Below are 20,291 nucleotides of genomic sequence, written 5' to 3'. Positions count from 1 at the left end.
CATTAGAAGTTTCTCCAGCCTCAGCCCCCACTGCCAAGATTACCGCTGTGACTGCGGTCCCACGCTCCGAGCTCAGGAAAACAGCGTGAGGAAGCTCGAGGCGCGTCTGGTTCACCTGCGGCACCGGTTGGGAAGGGAGCAACGTAATGGTACTTGGAGGATAAACGTGGGCTTGCGACTCCCCAGCCCTTGGTTGAGCACAGGTATGTCTGGGGAACCAGCTGGTGTTCGGCCTCTTGTAAAGGAAACATCAGACTGTAAATATTACTTAGTACATCCCTTCACAAGAAAGCATCCGGAGAGCCAATGAACAAACAAGCCAGAGGGACAGGATACAACAGAAAGAATATTTGAGTTGCTTCTCGCCTGAAGCTGCTGCAGGCAGTTGCTATTTGCCTGACAAGTTCAGAACACACACCCAAGACCAGACTCCAGTACTGTTAGACAGAACAAGACAAGAACATTCACCCCACTTTCTCCCAAAGGAACGCTTTATTGACAAGTTTCCTCACTATTTATCCATATAGAGAAACAGTTCAATACCCAAGCTCCAGCAGTCCCCGTTTCACTGGCTCTGTTCCTCACAGGGAGGCCAGTTTCAGTCAAACAAGGAGTGCCAGTAAATGACACTCTACACTCCACCTACTGCCTAGTACATCTGCCTTCTAATATTTCATCCCGCGTCCCCAGGTCTGCAGAGGGAGGGGAGCAGGGGTGGGGGAAACGGAGATTAATCAGCAGGTAAGTGTCAAAACTTGCTTCTCTAAAGAAGGGTCAGAGACGGATCAGTCCCTCCAGGGTGATAAACCACTAAAACTACCCAGATATGTACATAAGCAAGTCTAAAGACCTGAGTAAGTGCCACTTCGCCTCCAAGGCACAGAACTGCTCACTCTAGATATTTCTATGTGGAGGCACCTTGCCTAGAATAAGATCAGGCATCTAAAAGAAAACGTGGAATTTTTCAGCTCCTGAGCAATGAAGTTGGACATCAAAAGAGTAAAACGTCCAGCCCCTGGGGGAACTGGTTGAGCTCTGTGATTCTCTGCCAGTTTTGTAAACCAAGATTAGAGCTGGGGCTTTCAATTGAAAAACCCATCCAGTCACAGTCAGATGTACCAGATGGAGGAGCCCACAGAGAGCAGAGCAGAGTCCCTCCAACATAGTGTCCGTATTGCTAGAGACAGCTTTGGCCTTTTTAATCTGGCCCTGTTGCTAGCAGCCTTCAGAAATTCTTCCTCCAAGAACGAAGGCATAAACTGAGAAGGGAGAAGCAAGTTTCATACACTCAGGAAATGGAGTGCACCACTGAATTCTAACACAAGAACAGGCTTATAAGCATGCTGCTACTACTGTATGATGCAAAACTCCAGTGCTCAACATCCAGCTTTATAACCCTTACAGTCTTCTCTATAGAAAAAAAAAAAAATCATAAACAAGTAAAGCATAAGGTGATGTAAGGCTTGCAATTCAGTTTCAGAGTCCAAGGGAGCATTTCCCTAATATGATGCCGAAGCTTCCTTTTTTTTTTTTTTTTTTTTTAAGCTTTATTTCTTTAAAGTTCATTGCATTTAAAAATAAAGATTTTTAGTTTTGTTAAAGCTAGAGCATTAGTGTAACAACGAGGCAGCTGCTAAGTGAAGTTTTCCTTTTGGGAGCCCAGAAGAAAACCCAACTGTTTACCCCATTTACAAGACTGCTCCAATGAGAGCCAGAGAAAACAGTAACGGGAGAAGCCTGGGAGCTCACCGAGTAGCTGCATGGCATGCCCTGAACAGAGAACATAGCCAGAAGCTGAAGCTAAGAAGCCCATGCACTTGGCTTCTCCAGTAGCTGCCCTCCTCACGCTGCTCAGGGCAACGTATCTGTTCCAAGTTATGTCAGACAAGGGAAAACTGTTTTCATCTGCAACAGTGGCATTTCTGAGCTGCTTTAAGGAAACTCCATCTTACATGCTCTCCCAAAAGGACAGCAGTGATACATTTAATCTACAAACTTTAGTGTAAAATATTATTTGTGTACAAAACTTTGCATTCTCTTTATTTGACTTGGATCCAGCAGCAGTGTCTATGAATGAATGATGGATCTCTCCAGACTGGCTCTCAGCCCCTTCTTGGATTCGCATGTTGTTGCTGTTGTGAAGATTTGGGAGGGAGGGGGCTCACTCTTACAGTTGTGCACAGCCGTGCAAAGCCACATCGCAGGTCTAGAAAGGAGCGTTGTCTTGTGGAGGCTTGTCTCCAGCTCCTGAGGGGGAGTGGAGGCCTTCAGTGCTATTTTCCCTGCTGCCCACCACTCTGGACTGAAAGGAAAAAAGAGTTAGGATAACAAGAAAGCAGCACTGAGAATACCAAGTCAATTCCCCCTTGTCAAGGTCACCTACTGTAGCAAAGACTTCACATATCTGAGAGGCCATTTGCCCGAATGCTAGTCTATAAGAAAAACATTGCAGAAATTAAAGTTTCTGCATAAGGCTTCACACTATATGTTTACAAGACAAAGCAGACTGTTACCTTTATGGTCCCAACTCTATCTTCAAATGACTTGAAGGTTGCAGAATTCCTTGAAGAAAGGAGAGGAAAAAAACAAAGAACAAATTAAGACAAGTTAGTTCTTAACTAAAGCAAATCGCACAGCGTGACTGGGCTCTCTGGCTATTCCCATGCAGTGACAGCAGCACCCAGAACACTTCCAGCTCCTCACAGCCTTTGGCACAAGTCTCTCAGGCACACCAGACAAGAACATTACATACAAACTCTGAAGGAAAACATTTATACCATGTACAATCCACTCAATTGCTCAAGCTAAAATGTTGAGGGAAACAAGTCCTAGTTCACTAGAGAATCAATGTGTGGTAAGTAGAGAAGAAACTAGCTCTTAGTTTTACAAGGCTTCCAACTAAAAGCACGCTGTCTTAAATAATGGAAAGGAAAAGCTGAAAAGGGTTTAAAACAAAGGCTTCAGTTTCCCATATCACATCCCGCAGGCAGGAAGGGAAAGGGCCACGTGCCTGTACCTATGGGTAGCTTTACTGCTACAGGAGTAATCATCTGCATCAGGAAATGCTCATAAACACAGTGCAATAAATTAATCAGAGGATTTCATATTTCTAGCAAGAAAACCACATCAATTGTTTGATAACCTGACAAGCTGCTTTGCTGGCGAACGATTCCAGGGGAGTGCTCTGTACCGAGCATGCAGACCAGGCAATTACTCATACAGAGCTGCTCTCCCCGGGCTAGGCTGTGGGAGCACTGGGAGCTGGGAGATGACTAGTCTTATCTCAGTTATTTTTGTTCCAAAGAATCGCTTTATATTTGCGCCCATAAAATAACCTCCGTCAATCTGGAATGAGGATGAACAGAGAGGGGGCTTCTGTGGGCCTCATCCAGCCCTGGCAGTTGTTTCTCCTGCAAGGGGATCACCACCTAATGCACCACAAGGGCATGCTGGGCAGGGCGCTGAGTTTCCACGCTGGAGACAGAGGGTTCAAGTTAGGATTCATCTCAGTATTAGCAATGGCCATGCTGTACATTGCGAGAGGAGGACTGTAATCCCTGCCCTTCAGGGACCTCTGAAAGCTGCGAATTTCAATTAGACTTTGGTACAGTTGCAACACTGCACTTAGTCCAAGAACAACACAGGTGCTAATAACCATAAAAAGAGATTGGGTAAAAAAACCACCCGGAATTACTCAAACTGCAGGACATGGTTACCCCATACTCTGCGTAGGGTCTGCTTAAGAAGGGAACCAGTTGTACAAATTGGAACAAAAAGCCCAGTAATGACAGAGTCAGCTGTACTCTCCCACCGACCCCACTCAGGAGACATGGATATTTGCTACATTACCTCATCACTGGCATACTTATCGAGTGGCGAATGGAGTAGCTGCTACTCGGAAGCATTCAGAATAAGGAGGAAAAAGTTAAATGACAATTTTATACTGATACCATGCAAAAGCAGCATACCCCTGGTTCTTAAGCACTTACAGTCCACACACAGGCTGCTATGGACAACCAAAGCAGTAAGAGCCAGCCCTCTCTTCCCTTATTTAACAGCTGCAGCCCAGAACTAGTTTTCCAGACACAGGACTGTAAGCACGAGTATTTAACTGCTATTAACGGCAAAATGCAACTGTGATACAAAAGTCAATTAGAGGGCATTGGTTTGTGGAAGGTTTCTCAATCTGTGTCAAAAGGGTAGGCAAGGCTTAAATAATCAACTTCCCCTTTAATATCTGCAAGGGCTAGCCTAGAAACAAATGCTCTTTTAGCAGCCTTGAAGAGTGTCTTACCTAAAGGAATGCGAGAACGGGTGAGCCCTGGAAAAAGCCACGGACAGCAGAGAGAAAAGGGAAGCAATGGTCAGATACTTGTGCAGATCTAAACACTAAATGCAGGGCAGTGAAGCAGGCACATGGTCATAGGATCATGGGACAGCAAAGTCAACTACCCAGGAGGAAGCCTCTCAAAATAAATTACAGAAGCAAGAAAAACCCAATTGCTTTTCATTAACTCAAGCCAAGCTAAGACGTTTTTCAGAGAACAATAACAGCACCTACAGCAACTTAGAACCAGGGTGCTGGGGAGGGAAAGGAGTGGGTGTGCAACAACAAACTAAAACATTTTACCTACCCCTATCCATTGCTTTCATGTGATTTTGTTTTTCTAGAGTATGTTTTCCTAAACTGAGGGTTTTACCAAGCACTAGCTAATTTGGTAAAGACACTTCCTTCCCCCATTTCCCCCCACGAGCTCTCATACAAAGACAGCATTGCTCGGACTTCTGGCTGAAAACTTCAGTAACAGGAACATGCAATAGATACCTGCACACTATCTTGCCAAGCCTGCAGATCTCAAAGTTACAGCTCAGAGAACAAAACATCTCAGCATAATAAAGATAAGAGTATCTGGATAAAAGGTATTGTGTTTACTCTATAACCTGGTTGCCCATTTTTAGGTTTCAAGGCAAACTATCCCCCACCAGGTTACCAGATTTCCATGTGTGATTTTGCAATGCAGTAGCATCTCAGTAGTCTGAAATAACAGACCAAGGTTTCCTACTTCTACTAGTAAGATTACCAGGATGCTCTAAAGGAACTTCTCTGACCAGAAGCAGTGTTCTATTCCACTTCAGTATAATTTTTTTCTCTGCAGCAGGAAACAGTCACAGCAAGTAGGATCTGAAGTACTTGGCAAGGAGTACAAGGGCTTTTCCTTACAGCCAGAGCAAAGACGTTAGGCTTTGTGGTTTCATTTCCCCATGCATCCAAGTCAGCTCTTTGGCAGGGCAGACTCCTTGAAATGCTGTCTTTGCATGTGAAATAAATTAACTTTCTACTTACTCTTGCTTAAAGGAGAACAACACAGATAACACATGTCCATGCACCATGCTACTCTGTATGCAATACCACAAGCACTGGTTCATTTGTTCAGTATCTTGGCCTGGACCTAGCAGTAACTCTTTTCCTCCTCTCATAAGGATTTAAAGTTTACATAAATTCAGGAATTTGCAGGCACCTTTGGGGCTCAGGCTAACATTTTATAATGAATTTGCTTGTAGTATTATGTACAGCAGCAACCTTCATCAGACAACATGAAGTGTATTGGGGGACACAAAACCACAAAGCAAGCTGTTATCAACAAAAAGAAAACACTTTCAATTTTGCAGTTTACTGGAGTCAGTAAAATGCAGGAACAGAATGTCTAAAAGCCAATTTACTTTTTAACTGTAAGTGGAGATAACAGAAAAAGCTGAATTGGCCAAGATTTGAAAAAATCCCACCCACTAATTAAGCTACATTTTCTCCCCTCAAGGCAAGCTAATAGAGCAACAGCATTAATACAGTTAGCACACAGTTACCACATTAACTTCACAATGTCTCCTTACAATCCACAGCTATAACATTTAAAATTATTTTGACCAGAATACAGCAACCCTAAAGATTTAACCCAGGGACACATTGCTTGTATTTCATAGCATTTTGGTCCAAGTATTTTTAATGGAATTATGACTACGCCCTCCGTCTATCGGAGGCGTTTGTCCCATTCATCATGCCTTCCTTGCATTTATCAACCGGTGAAGGCTGACTAAACACGGAAATCCCTTCTGTTATCTCAACACTTCCAGTGATGGAAAATAAACCTGCTTTACAAGTGAATTTGTAGTGTAAAAGGAAAAAAAGAAAGTACGGTAATGGAGGTTGCAGTGTAGGCTATGAGGCCTGTAACAGAGGTTCTCTGGGAACAGAGATCATCCCCACTCATTCAGAGAAGTGATCACAACACTACAACAGACTTCACTCCTCGTCAGCTCTGATCACATATCAGAGATCACCATTCACAGTTTCACCTGACAAGGGTGGAAAGTGGGACAGTTCCTGCAGAAACTTATGCTCAGAGTTAAACCTTATTCAGAATCAGAAATATCAAGACGTGAATGCAGCACAGGAGACAGAAGTCTGTTTATATACACATATAAAAACTGAAAGTCTTAAAAAAAATCATTACTGTGTTCCCCCACAGGGCCACATATATAAAGCAAATCCTGCTGAAATAACTTTGGCCGGGATTCCCGGGTGACAAGACAGAAGCTGCCTGTATTTCATAATACATCACCCAAGGTATTAGCTATAAAAAGGAATGCAGGTGTTTAAGTTGGTGATTAATGCTGAGCAACACCATTGCTGCAAAGGTCTAACTTGTTTGCAGGCCAGCAGACTACACAGCCCATTTTCACTACGACTATGTCAGGCCAGCTCTGTCACCAGGAGTAACAGGCGCACTCTTCACTCGGCCATGCATCCCCTCCCTCCATCATCTGTTCCTGGGATGGCACAAACATTTCTGCAGCTGCATGGTGAACTGGATTCTCCCAACCAAAAGACAACAGGCAGGACCAAGCCTGCCAAAACAGCTTCTTCTGGTGGCAACATTGGTTCAGGAGTTCCCCGTTTGGTCCAAAAACCACAGTTCCCATCCCTTTGCCACAACAGCCTGGCCAGACTGCTGAAGTCAGGCACCAAATTTACTTATCGGTTTAGCAAAACGTGTTACCACCACATGTTGCGCCAGTATCTGTAATCTGCTGTGATTACATGTAAATCTCTTATTCCAGCAGACTAGGTAGTTTCCAGCAAAGAAAAGTTAAAACTTGAATACTGGAAAGGGTAGGAAGCCAGCTAGTCCTCTGCCAAGTTCAGAGAAGTGAGCTACTGAAAACACCAAAAATTACCCTCCAGGAACACAGTAAATAACTCACTGAGGATAGAACTAGAATAAATCAGTACTATGTGATCAGAGGCCAACAAGTTCTTACCACTTGGATACTCCCAGCCACAATGGAATAGGAAATTCCCTACAAAGAATGACAGCTACCCATTCAATCCAAGGTCTGATAAATCATGTTAAATACAAGCTCTAAGAATACTTCCTTAGTAGCCTAGACAGGTTGTATATTCAGAATTAGCTCTCAATTCCAAGAAAAACATGGTCAAGGTATTCTGCATGAAAAACTTGGATGTAACCATTAATGGGGAAGCAATCTTTAGTTTAAATTTCTGAAGAGCGAGTAAATCACCAATTCTAGCCTTGAATTTTGTACAGCTGAGAAACTCACAGAGCAAGAACCTCAGCCAGCAACCAAGGGAACGAGCCCTCCACTTTCCAATTCAGAGAGGTTTAAATTTGCAATTACTTCAGCAGTCATCTGCTTCAGGAATCTAGATAACCAACAACAACAAGAAGGAATTTTTAATGTTGTCATGATCTTCTGAATCAATTCATATCTTCCAATCAACACGACATAACTGTGCCTGGAAGGCATACTGCCCTTCTCTACAGAAAGTCGACACACAGGGCTTGAAACTGCACGAAATGCAGCATCCAGACTTTACCCCATTTTAAAGCATAACAGAGCACAGGAGTGATGACCCCTTTCTAATCCTTAGCAGTAACACTGATAAGACACACCTCTATAATCCAGTAATGAACGGAGAAGGTAAACTTTAATACTAGTTTCTTACTTATAATGTAAAAGCTGCAGTGAAACAATATGACTGTAAAAGGGGGAAGGCTGCTGAAAACGTTCTGCCACTTCCCCTAAGCCAAATCAAACTTAAATGCCTTAGAACAGGTTTTATCCCACCAACAAGTCTCTAATAAGTGTTTAATCTGACCTAAACTACAACGTACAGGGCCACATAGAAGAGGGTAGCCTATCAACAGCAATGTGCTGCCGACTAAGCAGAAAAATGGAAAAGAGCCTAGTTATTGTCTAAAGTCTCATTACTGTTTGAAACCAAGATCAAAGCACCAGAGAGCAAAACAGAAATCTTACCTCATGTCACCAAGTTTCCTGCTGATAACAGAACCTACATTGGAAAGCGCTGCTGAAGTCTTCTGTCCTGCCTGGGAAAGGGTTTCCTGGGTCTTCTTATAACTAAATAGAAAAAACCATCATAAATTGAACTAACAGGTCGGATCTGAAAGCAAGAAGCATCCCCCCCCCATTTTGAAAAAGGAACCCATATTAAAGGAAAGAAGCTAGGTTAGTGAGCTGCCCTGACTTCACTGGAAGAACCCGTTCCAGTCTTGCTTATATTCAAAGACTGGAAGTTTTCAAAAAACAGCAAGTGTAGGATTAACCTTTCCCTACACTCACTTTACCATTTTGACCACGCGATCTTAAATCTGACAAACATTTGCAAAAAAAAAACAAACCAAAAACAAACCCCAAACCACCCAATTTTCCATGTGGAAACTCTTAATACCATAGCATCGTATCCTGTTTGCTCTACAACTATCTTTTGGTCTCCTTGAGAAAGTAAGTCTAGGAACCTATTCCATAACATGCTTGCAGCCTTGAAGAGGATATAGCGTTTGTTGTAGCATTAGGTTATGGAGGAAAAAGGCAAGACTAACACCACTCTATAGAAAAGAAATGCGGGAATCAGCATTATCTCTACAACTGCGGTTTAGAAATAAATTGGTAGAGAAGTTTCCTATCAGTTACCATTAACCACAATACATAAGAAGTCTGACAGCTTGTATTTTGTCAGCTGATTACATTTCAGTTTATACCAGAGCTGGAGAAGACAGACACTTGAGAACCTTTGTTTCCTTCAGATGAGACTAATCTTAGGAACAATGATTCTCTCAGCCACTTTCATTAACTCATCCTCTCTAAGCTATTCCACAGTTGGTAGTTAACATCTAGATTTATGGCATTCTTCAAATTACAAAAAAAAAAAAAAAAAAAAAAACTCAGGCTGGAAAACAAGTTCAACAATTTAAGCCAAGTTTTCTTATTCCAAATATTTCAGCTTGAGATTATTTTTTTGCCTGACTAGGGTATTTAGGAGAGGGCCATTATAAACAGGTAATGTTCTCTCTCGTGCCTGAGATCCCAAGGCTAGAAGTACCATGATGACAGCCGACTTAATTACATCTCACTCTCTACAGCCAGAAGTGCGTGAGACGGCACCACAGCATCTGAATTACGTGTTGGTTTGTTGGGGTTTTTTTATTTAAGACCACAGCCAAGTATTTCTGAATCAAGAGTGTACACAAGACTTATGCAGAACAGGGCAAAACCACATCAGCTTTACCTTCCCTCATCCCACAAAGAAAATTCCTATAACCTACACATTTTTCAGACCAATTCCTCTAGAATTTAGTGACTCCAAAGGAACCTGAGTGTGCCCCAATAGCAACGCCTCAATACTGTTTCTCAGCACAATCTTTTGCAAGAAGCAGTCGCCTCAGGACAATTTAGGAGTGAATTGGCCAGCATCAGTGCTCCTTGCTCACACATATGCCTTCCTATCGCAATAACTGTGTTTGAACCCTAGGGACAAGGCTGCTTTGGAAGAGAAGGATCTCAATCCCTGCCTTCAGCAGTCAGGCTCCTCCTCGGCTGACTGAGTCCTGTCATGGGATTTGATTTACAGCTGCCTAACAGAAGCATCAAAGATCCCATGCTTACCAAAGTATGTTGTGCTGACTCTACGTCTACTTGGCACTCAACTCTCAGAGATCAGCACTGAGCACCACAGCAGCAATGAGAGGAATGGTTTACAGACTCAAAGGACACCATCACGCCATGCACACTGCAGATTCCCAGGTATTATGTCTAGCTTCAGCAGATAAAGGCCAGAGATTTTCCAACTGTATTTTCCACACTTGACAGCAGTATTCTTAAGATAACCAAAGATCTAGCACTCAAGTGCTGCTCCTTCTGCCTGAGTGTGCTCCTCCATGATGCCAGAACTGTTTGTGCTGACACAGTAATCTAGATCAAGGAAACGATCTGGCTAAAATATAAACTTGGAAGAACAAAAAAGACAGCAGCAGCCAGATCAGATCACCAGTCTAGTCCTGCATCCACAGCTCCCCCACACACGTACACAGCTCCACCACTGCAACACAGGAGGCAGAGCCAGGAAAGTGCAGCTGAGATGAGAAGCTCTTTAACCCAGAACTGCCATCAGACACACATGTGGAACTGCATCTGTGACAACCACGGATCAGGTTATACAAGACTTTAATGCAACTTAACTATGCTCAGCCCTGACCCAGAAGTCGCAACTACTCTCCTGCAAGTGACACGGCCAGGTTTACCATGGCTATAAATTGACACTCACTCACCTTCTTCCCTTAGCACCAGTACAAAGCACAACAGCATAATCGAAATCTGGGAATAATAAATATGAGCTCTGATTAATACCTTGCTCTACTAACAGGCAACTGGCTGCAGCAGAAGCTGCAGAAATTATCTCTGCCCTGTGGTGTTCATCTTGTAGCATTCAAACATTTCATTGCACCCTCTCCTATAAACCCTGACAGGGAGGAGCCAGACCTGCACCCTCAAATTCTCCTTTATCCATTAATACCAGCTTCGTCTCACTTGCCTTTATCCAGCAATCACTGTTTGTGCTGTCTGGCCAAGTACACAAACCATCCAAGTCATCTTGCATCCTGGTTACAATGAAACCGGAGCTAGAGACAGATTGGGCTGATTTCTGTCCTGTCTATGTACTGCTTGCAGAGGGCAAGTCTGTTGTCAGGAATGGCAATTACCAGGAAATTCAACAGTGCACAGAAGCACCATAAGGTCACAAGTTAGGCCCATTCCCAGTTCAGTCAGGATGCTTGTTAGTTATAATGCAGAGAAGCTCTGAAACAGGAAAGAGGATGCATTTGCATAAAAAACCCAAAACATATGAATAAAACCTCAACCTTGGATTTCTTCAACTTGACTCTTTGCACTTACTGAGTGTTAGACAAAGGAAGCAGAAATTCTGTTTATTTTCTGAAATGTTGCTGGAATCTTACCTTTCAATCCCCCTCACCCCTCCATTTTAATCAGCATCTACCTTGCTAACTGTCACTTGTCACTGTCTGGTGCCAAAGCAAGCAGGAAAACTAGCATGCCACAGCTACTCAGGCCTCAAGTGCTATACAAAAGCACGCTTCCGCCACATTTCTGTCGCTTATTAAGTACAAGGAAACAGATATAATGAGAAGTTTTCTATTCTAGCAGGCACACCCAGGGAGGGAACTCTGATTAAATGCTGCTGGAGTCAGTCATACTGTCAGCAAGCATAAACACCATGGTCATTCTATTTAGCAAGTGAAATAATGACAATTTACATTATCTTAATCTAGCAAACATATATGGAACACTGAAAGTAGACCTGCATACTTGGAAGTTTTTTCCAATACTCCTACTTTTTATCTCTGCTCATCTTTCACCTGTCTTACGAAGAAAACCTTCTATTCACACACACTGCCAATAACAAGCCAGCTGAAAGGACTGAATTTCATATCCACTCCAGAGAACAGGAAAAGCTGGCTTACCTAAGACCTACCTTACCATGGTTTAAATCAGTTCAGAAAACAATGACACTACCTACCTGCTCCCGCTGCATCGCTGTAAAGTATTCCCCTATATACTGTGGGAAAGATGCAGTGAGAAGGACAAAGGCCAACTTCCATAATATGCTTCCTTAATTTAGTCCAGATGAGAATTTCATTTCAGGCATTTAATAAAAACATGGCTAAGAGACCTTCGCAGCCAACAACCGGAGTATAACTGTGAGGTTTAAGCTGTTCAAGTCCATTTGGGGTCCCAACATGACAGAACAACTGCCTTGGACACTACAGCTCTATTTGTTCTCATCAGGTACCACAGCAGAAAGAAAAGCTCCTGCTCCCTGCAGAGCACGTTGAGGGTAACAAGAGGAGGTCAGTCTGGCTATTCCACAGCTTGTCAGCTGAAGCTACAATGCGTGGCACATAGGTCTCGGCTACCCAGTGCTTTCAGCCAGCTCTCCTCTGAGAGCAGGCAGGCATTTGAAGAGTATCACTTGGACCACAGCAAAATCAAATACTGACCTGAGGAAAAGCTTCCTCTCCCAGAAGAGGCATTTATTGGGTTAAAAGAGTGAAAGCTAGAAAAGATAAATATTTAAATAGATCTAGTCAAAGCAGAGGACTGTGAGCAGGGGCACAGGACATTAATGGCAGAAGACTGTCATGAAAGCATTTGTTAACACTGAAGGTTAAGACACTCACGCTTCTGATTGAGTTAATTTTTCATTCCAGTCCTCCAGTGTGCTGCTGGCTGAAAGATATCTACAAACACAATGGAGGTTAGATATGGTGCCAAGATTCATGACAGATGTTTCTTTTGACACTTTCCACATTATTAGTGTCTCTTTACACTTAGAGTATCATAGGTTTATTTCTCTGACAATAGCTTCCCCCCTTCTCTCGCACAGCCAGAAGGAAAAGAGCTGTTGTTTGAGAGGCGGGGAGACACCTAAGCCCCAGTTTCTTTCTTATTTAAGCACATTCAAACACTGAGCATGAAGAAACAAAGTCTGCAGTTTAGAAGGTGTCAGGAATTGAAAGACTTTCCGCTCCCTTCCTACATGCTGCGTGGCACCTATGTATTAAAAGCACAGAGCAGTGAACTGAGCGAGGCCAAAAAAATCTGACTGCCACACTTAAAGCTGTATTTTACCAATACAGCATGATGTGAACAAACTGTTAAACTTAGTTTCATTTTCTAATCTTTAGAAATCATGTTTCTCTACATACAAAACAGTACCTTAGGGGTTGTGAGAATTAACACTGGAAGTACAGAACAAATACTACAGGAAGTGTCTGCTACCAGCTCAGACAACACGCAGAAGTGCTCAGAGGAGGTGACAGATCACAGGCAGTCCACGTCACCCAGAAGTGTAACTGTCCCCAATTAGATCAGTGCCATCTTGCCTAATGACGGGATGCTCCCAATCCACATTTTCCTCTTAGCTGAATAATCACCTCCTTCCACACAAGACAGAAGGGAGAGAATCTCCAGTGCAGAACACATTCAAGGGCTCCCTTACATTCAGCTATGCAGCAGGAAATCAAAATGACTCATGTCTAATATGAATGGAGGTCTAATATAATTAAAGAATATATTCTAGAGACAAAAGCAGCCAGATGTTCTTTGTCTGCATTTGTCACCTGCTCATACATACTGCAAAGACTAAAAGTCATGGTATTCTAGCGTTGACATCAGTAAAAAGGTTCACATACATCAACGGAAAAGAGCCAGGCGACTTTCAAAAGCTGATGTATGTATTTGCATTTGCACAGCCCCTACTTCCAGCTACAGGTAAATGCCTTCAGGCACCTTCTCTCCCGGTACAGAAAGGCAATAATCAAACTGATTCCTACTTCATCCGATGATGAGAAGAGAAATAGTTTCACAGTAAAGACAGAGGTTCACTAATAAGACATTCGATAACAACAGAGTAACCTACCAACGACCAGCTAAAGGGAAACCGTGGTTGATTTTTTGCCTTTTTTTTTTTTTTTTTAATAAAATGTGGTCTGGTAACTGATTGGAATTTTTCTTCTGCAATAACAAGACTATGAGAGAGACAAAAGCAGTAATGTTTACTCATCTCCTCTGCAACCAAGGGATGCTTATAGCTGGAAGAAGCCAGGCATGCTGCTAATAACAGCCCTGCTTCCCCATGCCTCCAGCTCCCAATCAACCCCTAATGCCTGTGAGAACAAGTAGCAGCACAAATCGGGGAACGCAGCAAGGAGCAAGGAGGTGTTGCTGAGGAGCCCGAGGCACTCACAAGTCAGACTGTGTCACTTTGTCATTCCACTCTCCAAGTTTCTCAGATGTTTTCACATAACTAGAAACAGAAAGTGTTAATGAATATAACCTTTAATATTCATTTTTTAGAAGACAATGACACAGATTTCAGTTACAAAGGAATAACAGAAATTGGGCAGCGATGCAGGAGGGAAGATGAGGAAAAGGGAAAGAAGAAACAGTGAGATGAACAGCTCAACGATCTGCTCTGCAATAGCACTGTCAGTAATTCCAAATTCCAGTTAAGTTACCCAAGACTTTTTAGACTGAACGGTATCTCTATCTCTATGGGCACCGAGAGCCCTTTACATCCGGGCACAACTGCAGGGTCAGACTTACCTCTTTGACTTTCCTTTTGGCACTGTTAAGCACTGCAGTGACCATACCCTTAATGCCTGTTCAGGAACAGACAGTCTAATTTCAGATCTTCTTTAGGCAGAGATGACTATGCGTAATGCACGCTAATATTACAGAACATTTTCCTAGGAAGTGCAGGCACTTCTCTTTAAGCCTTTTGCACTTCTCTGAGCCTGAGTTCAGAACGAGGTAGCAGGAACTTACATCTCAAAGAACGGGCAGAAATGGGCACACTGAACAGTTAAGTGGCGATCTAGATCTCTAACATCACGGGAAAAAGCATCCAGCAACAATTTCTTCAGATCACAGATAGGAAAGTTCTGTGTACGCTAACATATAAGAGCAATGATTTTTTTTTTTTTTAATTTTTTATTTTTTCAAGCGCCTTTTACTCTTTATACCCATCAGAGCAAAAGCCTCCAGCCACTTGGAAGTGCCCTGGAATATGCTGCTGGGAAATAATTACTACAGACTCATATTTAAATAAACATGCATCACAAGCAACACTTACGCACTGGAGACTTGGACATCGTGCCAGCTTTTAGACAGGTTTTGCTTTAACCCATCCAAGGGAGTCAAACCTAGCTTCCTCTTCAGCTCTCCACAGTGCCTCTCTTTAGCAGCCAGAACTTGCCTGAGAGTACCAATTTCTTCTTCAACCTTAGAGAGAGGCAGAGGTTCATCTTAAACGACAGTTTAGTAAAATTCCGAAAATTAAGCCAACTTTCTACCTTCCTCAAAACGAGCAAGATTTCGTTAACATAAAGAATAGGTAGGAACTTCAGGTGCATGCAGAACAATTCAACTCAACACGAATGTTGCTGGAATGGGAGGCCTACAGCTCAGACTTCAATTGGGAAAACATCCATACAAGTCAGCATACCGGTGACTTAATGGCACCAAGATTAACAGAACTCATTTCTAGCATTGTAATTTCAACAGCAGATAAAAAATCAGTTGCTAACCCTTATTGACTAAGGTTTCTAGTTTATGATTCTTTTCTTCTGGTGTCATTAAAGCAAAGAGTTTTTCCTCAGAGATCTTTCTTACAACATTTTCAAAGTACTCAGGAGTTCTTTCCAGGCAGAGAGGGTTCATTTCTGCTTTAACTGCAGCTCACCAAGATCTTTGTGACCACCCAGAGCAGCAAAGTCCTCCCTTGCTAAAACTTGCAAGTCAAAGAACCACCACGAGACTCTCAAATAAAAGAAAGGACTACAGAAGAACAGCTGCAATCACCTTCAGCTACATTTCAAATAGAAATGATAAACTGACCTTTAAACCCCCACAGGTGCCTAAAACTTAGGATATTACATTTCAAACTCTCAGCTCTTCAAAAGCATATAGGCACCAAAAATAGTCGCCTATAAAGTGTCATAAATATTTAAGAGAAAAAGGTAGAAAAAGAAAGCACATTAAGCGCTCATTATTTCAGCTTCCTAAGCAAAAACGAGTTTCTTTCACACACCACTTGCCTAAAGCATTTTCTCGCTTCAAACGGGGCTAAAAGCCTAGATTAAGCTCACAGCATCAAAAGCCACTTATTTCCTTAGAGCTCTAAATTAAGTCAATCTGGGAAAGAGCACGAAACATACCACAGCGTTTGAAGTACCTGCCAGCTTTGTGCGTTTTAACAATTGGCTGAGAGGTCCAAAGGTAACGCCACTGCAAAGTTAAAAAAACAAAAAAACAACGAACCACAACCCCGAGTCCTGCTCCTGTTTGTTCCTTCCCAGCAGAACGCAGCTACGGCCACACACGGCCCCCACTGACAAAACCTGGGGTGCCCCGTTACCTTGGCGAGCTCAGATCTCAACTCCTCCTCTTCAGCAAGAGTCAGCCCTTCGGGCGCAGAGGTCCTGGCCGCAGCCGCGCTATCCACGGGAACATCTGTCATGGCATCCGACAGCAGACCTTTGTTGGGAGAGTTAAGGTTGATATCTGTCACAGACAAGGAGCAGAAGGGCAGACAGCATAAGCAGCCAGCAAGCGAAGCGCGTTATGCAAACCTGGGCAGTCTGACGGGAAAGGTGAGGCGAGGGGCTTCACGGAAAGAGGAAGAGAAACCTCCAGCGGAGTTTCCTCCATGAACATCTATCACAAGCCACAGAAGCACCGAGCTCTACCCCTCCAAAACCCCTCCTCGGCCCAGCACCGCCTGATCGATACCCACAAGGGCCCAGGCGAGCCACAAACCCCGGGCTAGGGGGACACCGGGCCTCCAGCTCCCACCGCGGGGCCCTGGAACCGCAGCCCCCAGCTGGGCCCACCCCGCACGGCAGCACCCCGGGCCGCCTCCCACCACCCCCCCGCCCCGTCCCCGGGGTCCCCCGGCCACAAGGCGACCGGAGCCCGACGACCCATCCCCGGGGTCCGGAGCGAAGACTCGCCCCTACCCTGGTTCGCGCTCTCCATGGCGGCACCTCAGGCCCGTCCAGCCGCCGTTACCCTTCTCCCCGCCCCCCTCCCGTGACGCAATCAGCGCCGCGCCGCCCAGCCCAACCCGCTTCCGGGGAGGGTCGTGGGGAGAGTGCGTCACCCGCCGCGTCGCCATGGCGACGGAGCCATGTTTCTTCTTCTTCCTCCTCCTCCCGCCGCCGCCGCCGCCGCCGCCGCTTCCCGGAAAGGGCGGCAAGGCGGGGGTGACGTCATGGGGGCGGGAGCCCTCACGCACATACCAGGGGTCGGCGGTGCCGTTCGCTCGACCGGAGGGAAGGGGGCAGCACCAGCACGGGCCTCCCGGGCCCGGACCGGTTCCACCGGCCCCTCAGATCCCCGGTTCTCACCGGCCAGCCCCGGCTGAGGGGTCCGGTAACCCCGGGCCGGGCGGGAGCTGGCGGCCTTCTCCCGCCGAGCTCGTTAATTAACGACGGTAACTCACCGTGATTGTGAACCGCGTGGCCTTTCCGCCCTCCTCACCCGTCGGCCTCGGCTGGTTTTGGGGCTCCTGCCTCGGTCGGAAGGCGGCTGCCGGTGCCCGGGGCTTTCCCCAGCACCCCCAGGCCACCCCCGGTCGCCCTGCCACGGGGATGGGGGTCATCGCCCACTTCCAGATGTGCCTCAAAAATCAGATTTTCAGCCCGCAGCTGGTGGCAGCACCGAAAAGGGGGAAGCGATAGCAGGAGAAGGAGGTTTCGCCCTTCCCCACTGCGGGCAGGCAGAGCTCGGCCCTCGGCGACAAACCTGCCCTTGGTTTCGGAGGGGCTGGAAGCGAAGCGGGAGCCGAAACTCCCCCGGCAGTGCCGGCTGCGTCTCTGCCTTGGTTTTGCGAAGCGCATCAGGGTGTGGGGAAGCCCTGGGCTGCTCCACTTCCATCAGTTTTACAACTCACTTCGTTGAAAACCCTGCTGGGTTGGAGTCCCGTTTCCAGCTACTTTCGTTTTCAGAGCCTTTTTCACTCGGGTCACTTCGCCTTGCCCAGGACGAGCGTGAAAAGGGAAGCGAATATAAATGGGGAAACGGGCATGAATTTTTCAGAGCCCTTTCCAACAGCGCTCCTCGGCCGCCCAGAGCAGAGGGTTTGCAGTTCACACTCGCCAGTGCTCCTGGAAATGCCCTTTCTGCGTCACGGCCCATCACCACCATCCACCCTGCGTGTCTGCTTGTCCTGGAAAGGACGAGGAGCATTTCAACAGCTCAGCTTTTTATTTTGGTGGGGTTTTTTTGGTGGGGGGTGGTTATTGTGAAGTTTGGAGCCGCATCACAGGTCCCATTTCAAAGCTGAGCTCAGTGGAAACCCAGGGAGTGGCCGAACGCTGAGCCCATGTGAAAAATCTGGATTTTTCCAGGCTTACCAGAGCCCGGATTCCTGAAAATCTGGCCCTGAGAGGTGGCTGCAGCAGGAGGAGCCAGGAGGGCTGTGGCTCGCAGGGAGCTGCGGTGGCCTCTGCCAGCTCTGCCAGGCACGAAAGCCCGCTGCCAAATCCAGCCTCGCCACACGGCCAGGGATCAGGCTGTGCCTCATGGGGACGCGGAGGATCGCCCTCCGAAGATCCACTGCTCCAACGGCTAATTTCACTCTTACCTTCAAGTGCTGGCTTTTAATTAAATGCATCATGCTGCCAACTTAATTATTCCCCATCCCAAGCCCTTGTAGGGTGTTGGGAAGCAGAGAGCAATCCTGCATTTGGGGCGGGGGAAAAAAAAATAATAAAAAATTCTCTTTGTGGAGGATCATTGCTTTCGTTCGAAACCGCTGCGGCTCTGCCAGGGCTGGGCAGTAATTTGGGAGCAAAATGTCTGTACTGTTTGCAGAGGCATTCGCTCGCCCTGGCAGCCGCCACTTCGCACCCTCCACGCTCCCCCGAGTTCCCCTTTTGCTGCCGCTGGGCTTTTCGCTCGGTTGGGGCTTTTTTTTTTTTGCCATTTGCTGGCGAATGCTGAAATGTCAGGCCTGGGGCCGGTTCCCTTCGCTGGTCCCCTTCCAGCCGTGCAGAGGCGGAGGGGAGGGAAAGGGCTTTGACGAGGGGGGGGACGTCTCGTTTGGGAGGTGAGCGGCATCTCACTGCGCCTGGGCATCGTTCTGTGTCTCTGGAAAGCACACGTCCCCGGGCAGCCTGTTGTTTTCCAGCCCTGGCAGAGACCAAGTTATGAATCACGGCTGTTTTCCAGCAAAACAAGGAATTGCGTGAACGGCCACGCGGGCGGGCAGCGGCACCCGTGGGCGTCCTTGGCCACCGCAGCTCCCAGGACGGGGATGCTCCGGGTGAGCACCGACGTTTCCCGGCTGCTGGTTCCCCGCATCTGCGCCGGGCTCGGGCAGGCGCCGCTGCTCTGTGGCTTCGCTTGGAAGCCAATGCGATCTGGGCTCCGTGCCCCCTTTTAAAGCAAGCCCTGACCTAGATTTCCCTGCCCGCTGCAAAGCCGGCTGGGCTCTGCTCTCCCTGTCGCCCCTCCCTGCGGCTGGAAAGGGCCCAGCAGAGCAGTCCTGGCTTCTGCTTGTTAAGCCAGTGGCTATTAGCCCCGTCGGGAGCCAGCCTGTGCTGGCTGATAGAGCCCTATCGCGTTTTGCCCGGCCGAGCACGATTCCCAGGTGCGAGGCTCTAACGGAGCATCCCCCCCGTGCAGGAGGGGCGGCCGGTGGGGCTATCTCTGCTCTGCAGACGGGCGCCCAGATGCAGCGGTGATGGCCTACGGCCAGCCCTCAGCGCTGCCTGCTCCCCCCACGGCAGTGCCCCCCGTCCCTGCCCAGCTCCCGGTGTATCCCACCCCTCAGCCCCAGCAGGGCGTCTGTGCCTGGGCTGACACGGGGGGCACAGCATCACCCGGGCGGTGCAGCGGGGAGGGGGCACGGCTGGGTGGCCTCCGGCGGAGTGTGGGTGCAGCATGACCGTGCTGCCTGTCTGTCCATCCATCATTTTGTCCATCCGTCTGTGTGTCCATCTGTCTGTTCGTGCATCCATGTGTCTGTCCATCCCTGTGTCCATCTGCCCATCCATTTGTCCATCCATCCATCCGTCTGTCCATCCATCCATCCATCCATCCAACCATCCATGGCTCCCCAGCAGAGCCAGACCCCACTCGCGGTTACAGATCCAACCCTTCCTTGGAGAGCTGTCACCCACTCACTATCACCCACACCGCGCAGGATGGCGTTTACCTGGGCATTGGTGACCAAACACACACTTAAGAGCAAAAAACAGCATTAAAAAATGGCGTGTGCACCAGCCCCCCTCCCCCCCCCCGGCTACTCCTTTGCTCCTTGTGGTCTCACAGCACAAAGGCGGCAGTTGGGAACTGGGAACATCAGGGGGTCCCCCATGAGCGTCACT

The 20,291-nt window shown here is 46.7% G+C and overlaps 1 protein-coding gene across 24 annotated transcripts; it reads right to left on the bottom strand.

Moving 5' to 3' along the window:
* Positions 1 to 473: 473 nt before the first annotated feature.
* Positions 474 to 17,068, bottom strand: TPD52L2 (TPD52 like 2). Of its 24 annotated transcripts, XM_052784705.1 has the most exons (12): positions 16,530 to 16,682; positions 16,316 to 16,434; positions 15,032 to 15,180; positions 14,144 to 14,203; positions 12,576 to 12,635; positions 8,338 to 8,439; positions 7,318 to 7,356; positions 4,295 to 4,321; positions 3,850 to 3,891; positions 2,514 to 2,562; positions 2,384 to 2,432; positions 474 to 2,302 (listed from the first exon to the last, which is right to left on the bottom strand). In XM_052784705.1, the coding sequence occupies exons 1-11, from the start codon at positions 16,612 to 16,614 to the stop codon at positions 2,397 to 2,399; spliced, it is 768 nt and encodes a 255-aa protein (XP_052640665.1). In that variant the 5' UTR covers positions 16,615 to 16,682; the 3' UTR covers positions 474 to 2,302; positions 2,384 to 2,396. The 24 variants fall into 24 exon arrangements, with proteins under 24 accessions (XP_052640665.1, XP_052640675.1, XP_052640627.1 ...); XM_052784715.1 differs by lacking the exons at positions 2,384 to 2,432; positions 16,530 to 16,682 and adding an exon at positions 16,917 to 17,068; XM_052784667.1 differs by lacking the exons at positions 2,384 to 2,432; positions 16,530 to 16,682 and adding an exon at positions 16,917 to 17,039 and having other exon boundaries at positions 16,316 to 16,461.
* Positions 17,069 to 20,291: the final 3,223 nt, after the last annotated feature.

The sequence above is a fragment of the Harpia harpyja genome, chromosome 1 (assembly GCF_026419915.1).
Source record: "Harpia harpyja isolate bHarHar1 chromosome 1, bHarHar1 primary haplotype, whole genome shotgun sequence".
Taxonomy (NCBI): domain Eukaryota; kingdom Metazoa; phylum Chordata; class Aves; order Accipitriformes; family Accipitridae; genus Harpia; species Harpia harpyja.
Note: the sequence above shows the minus strand (reverse complement) of the source record. Positions and strands in the feature narration are given on the sequence as shown.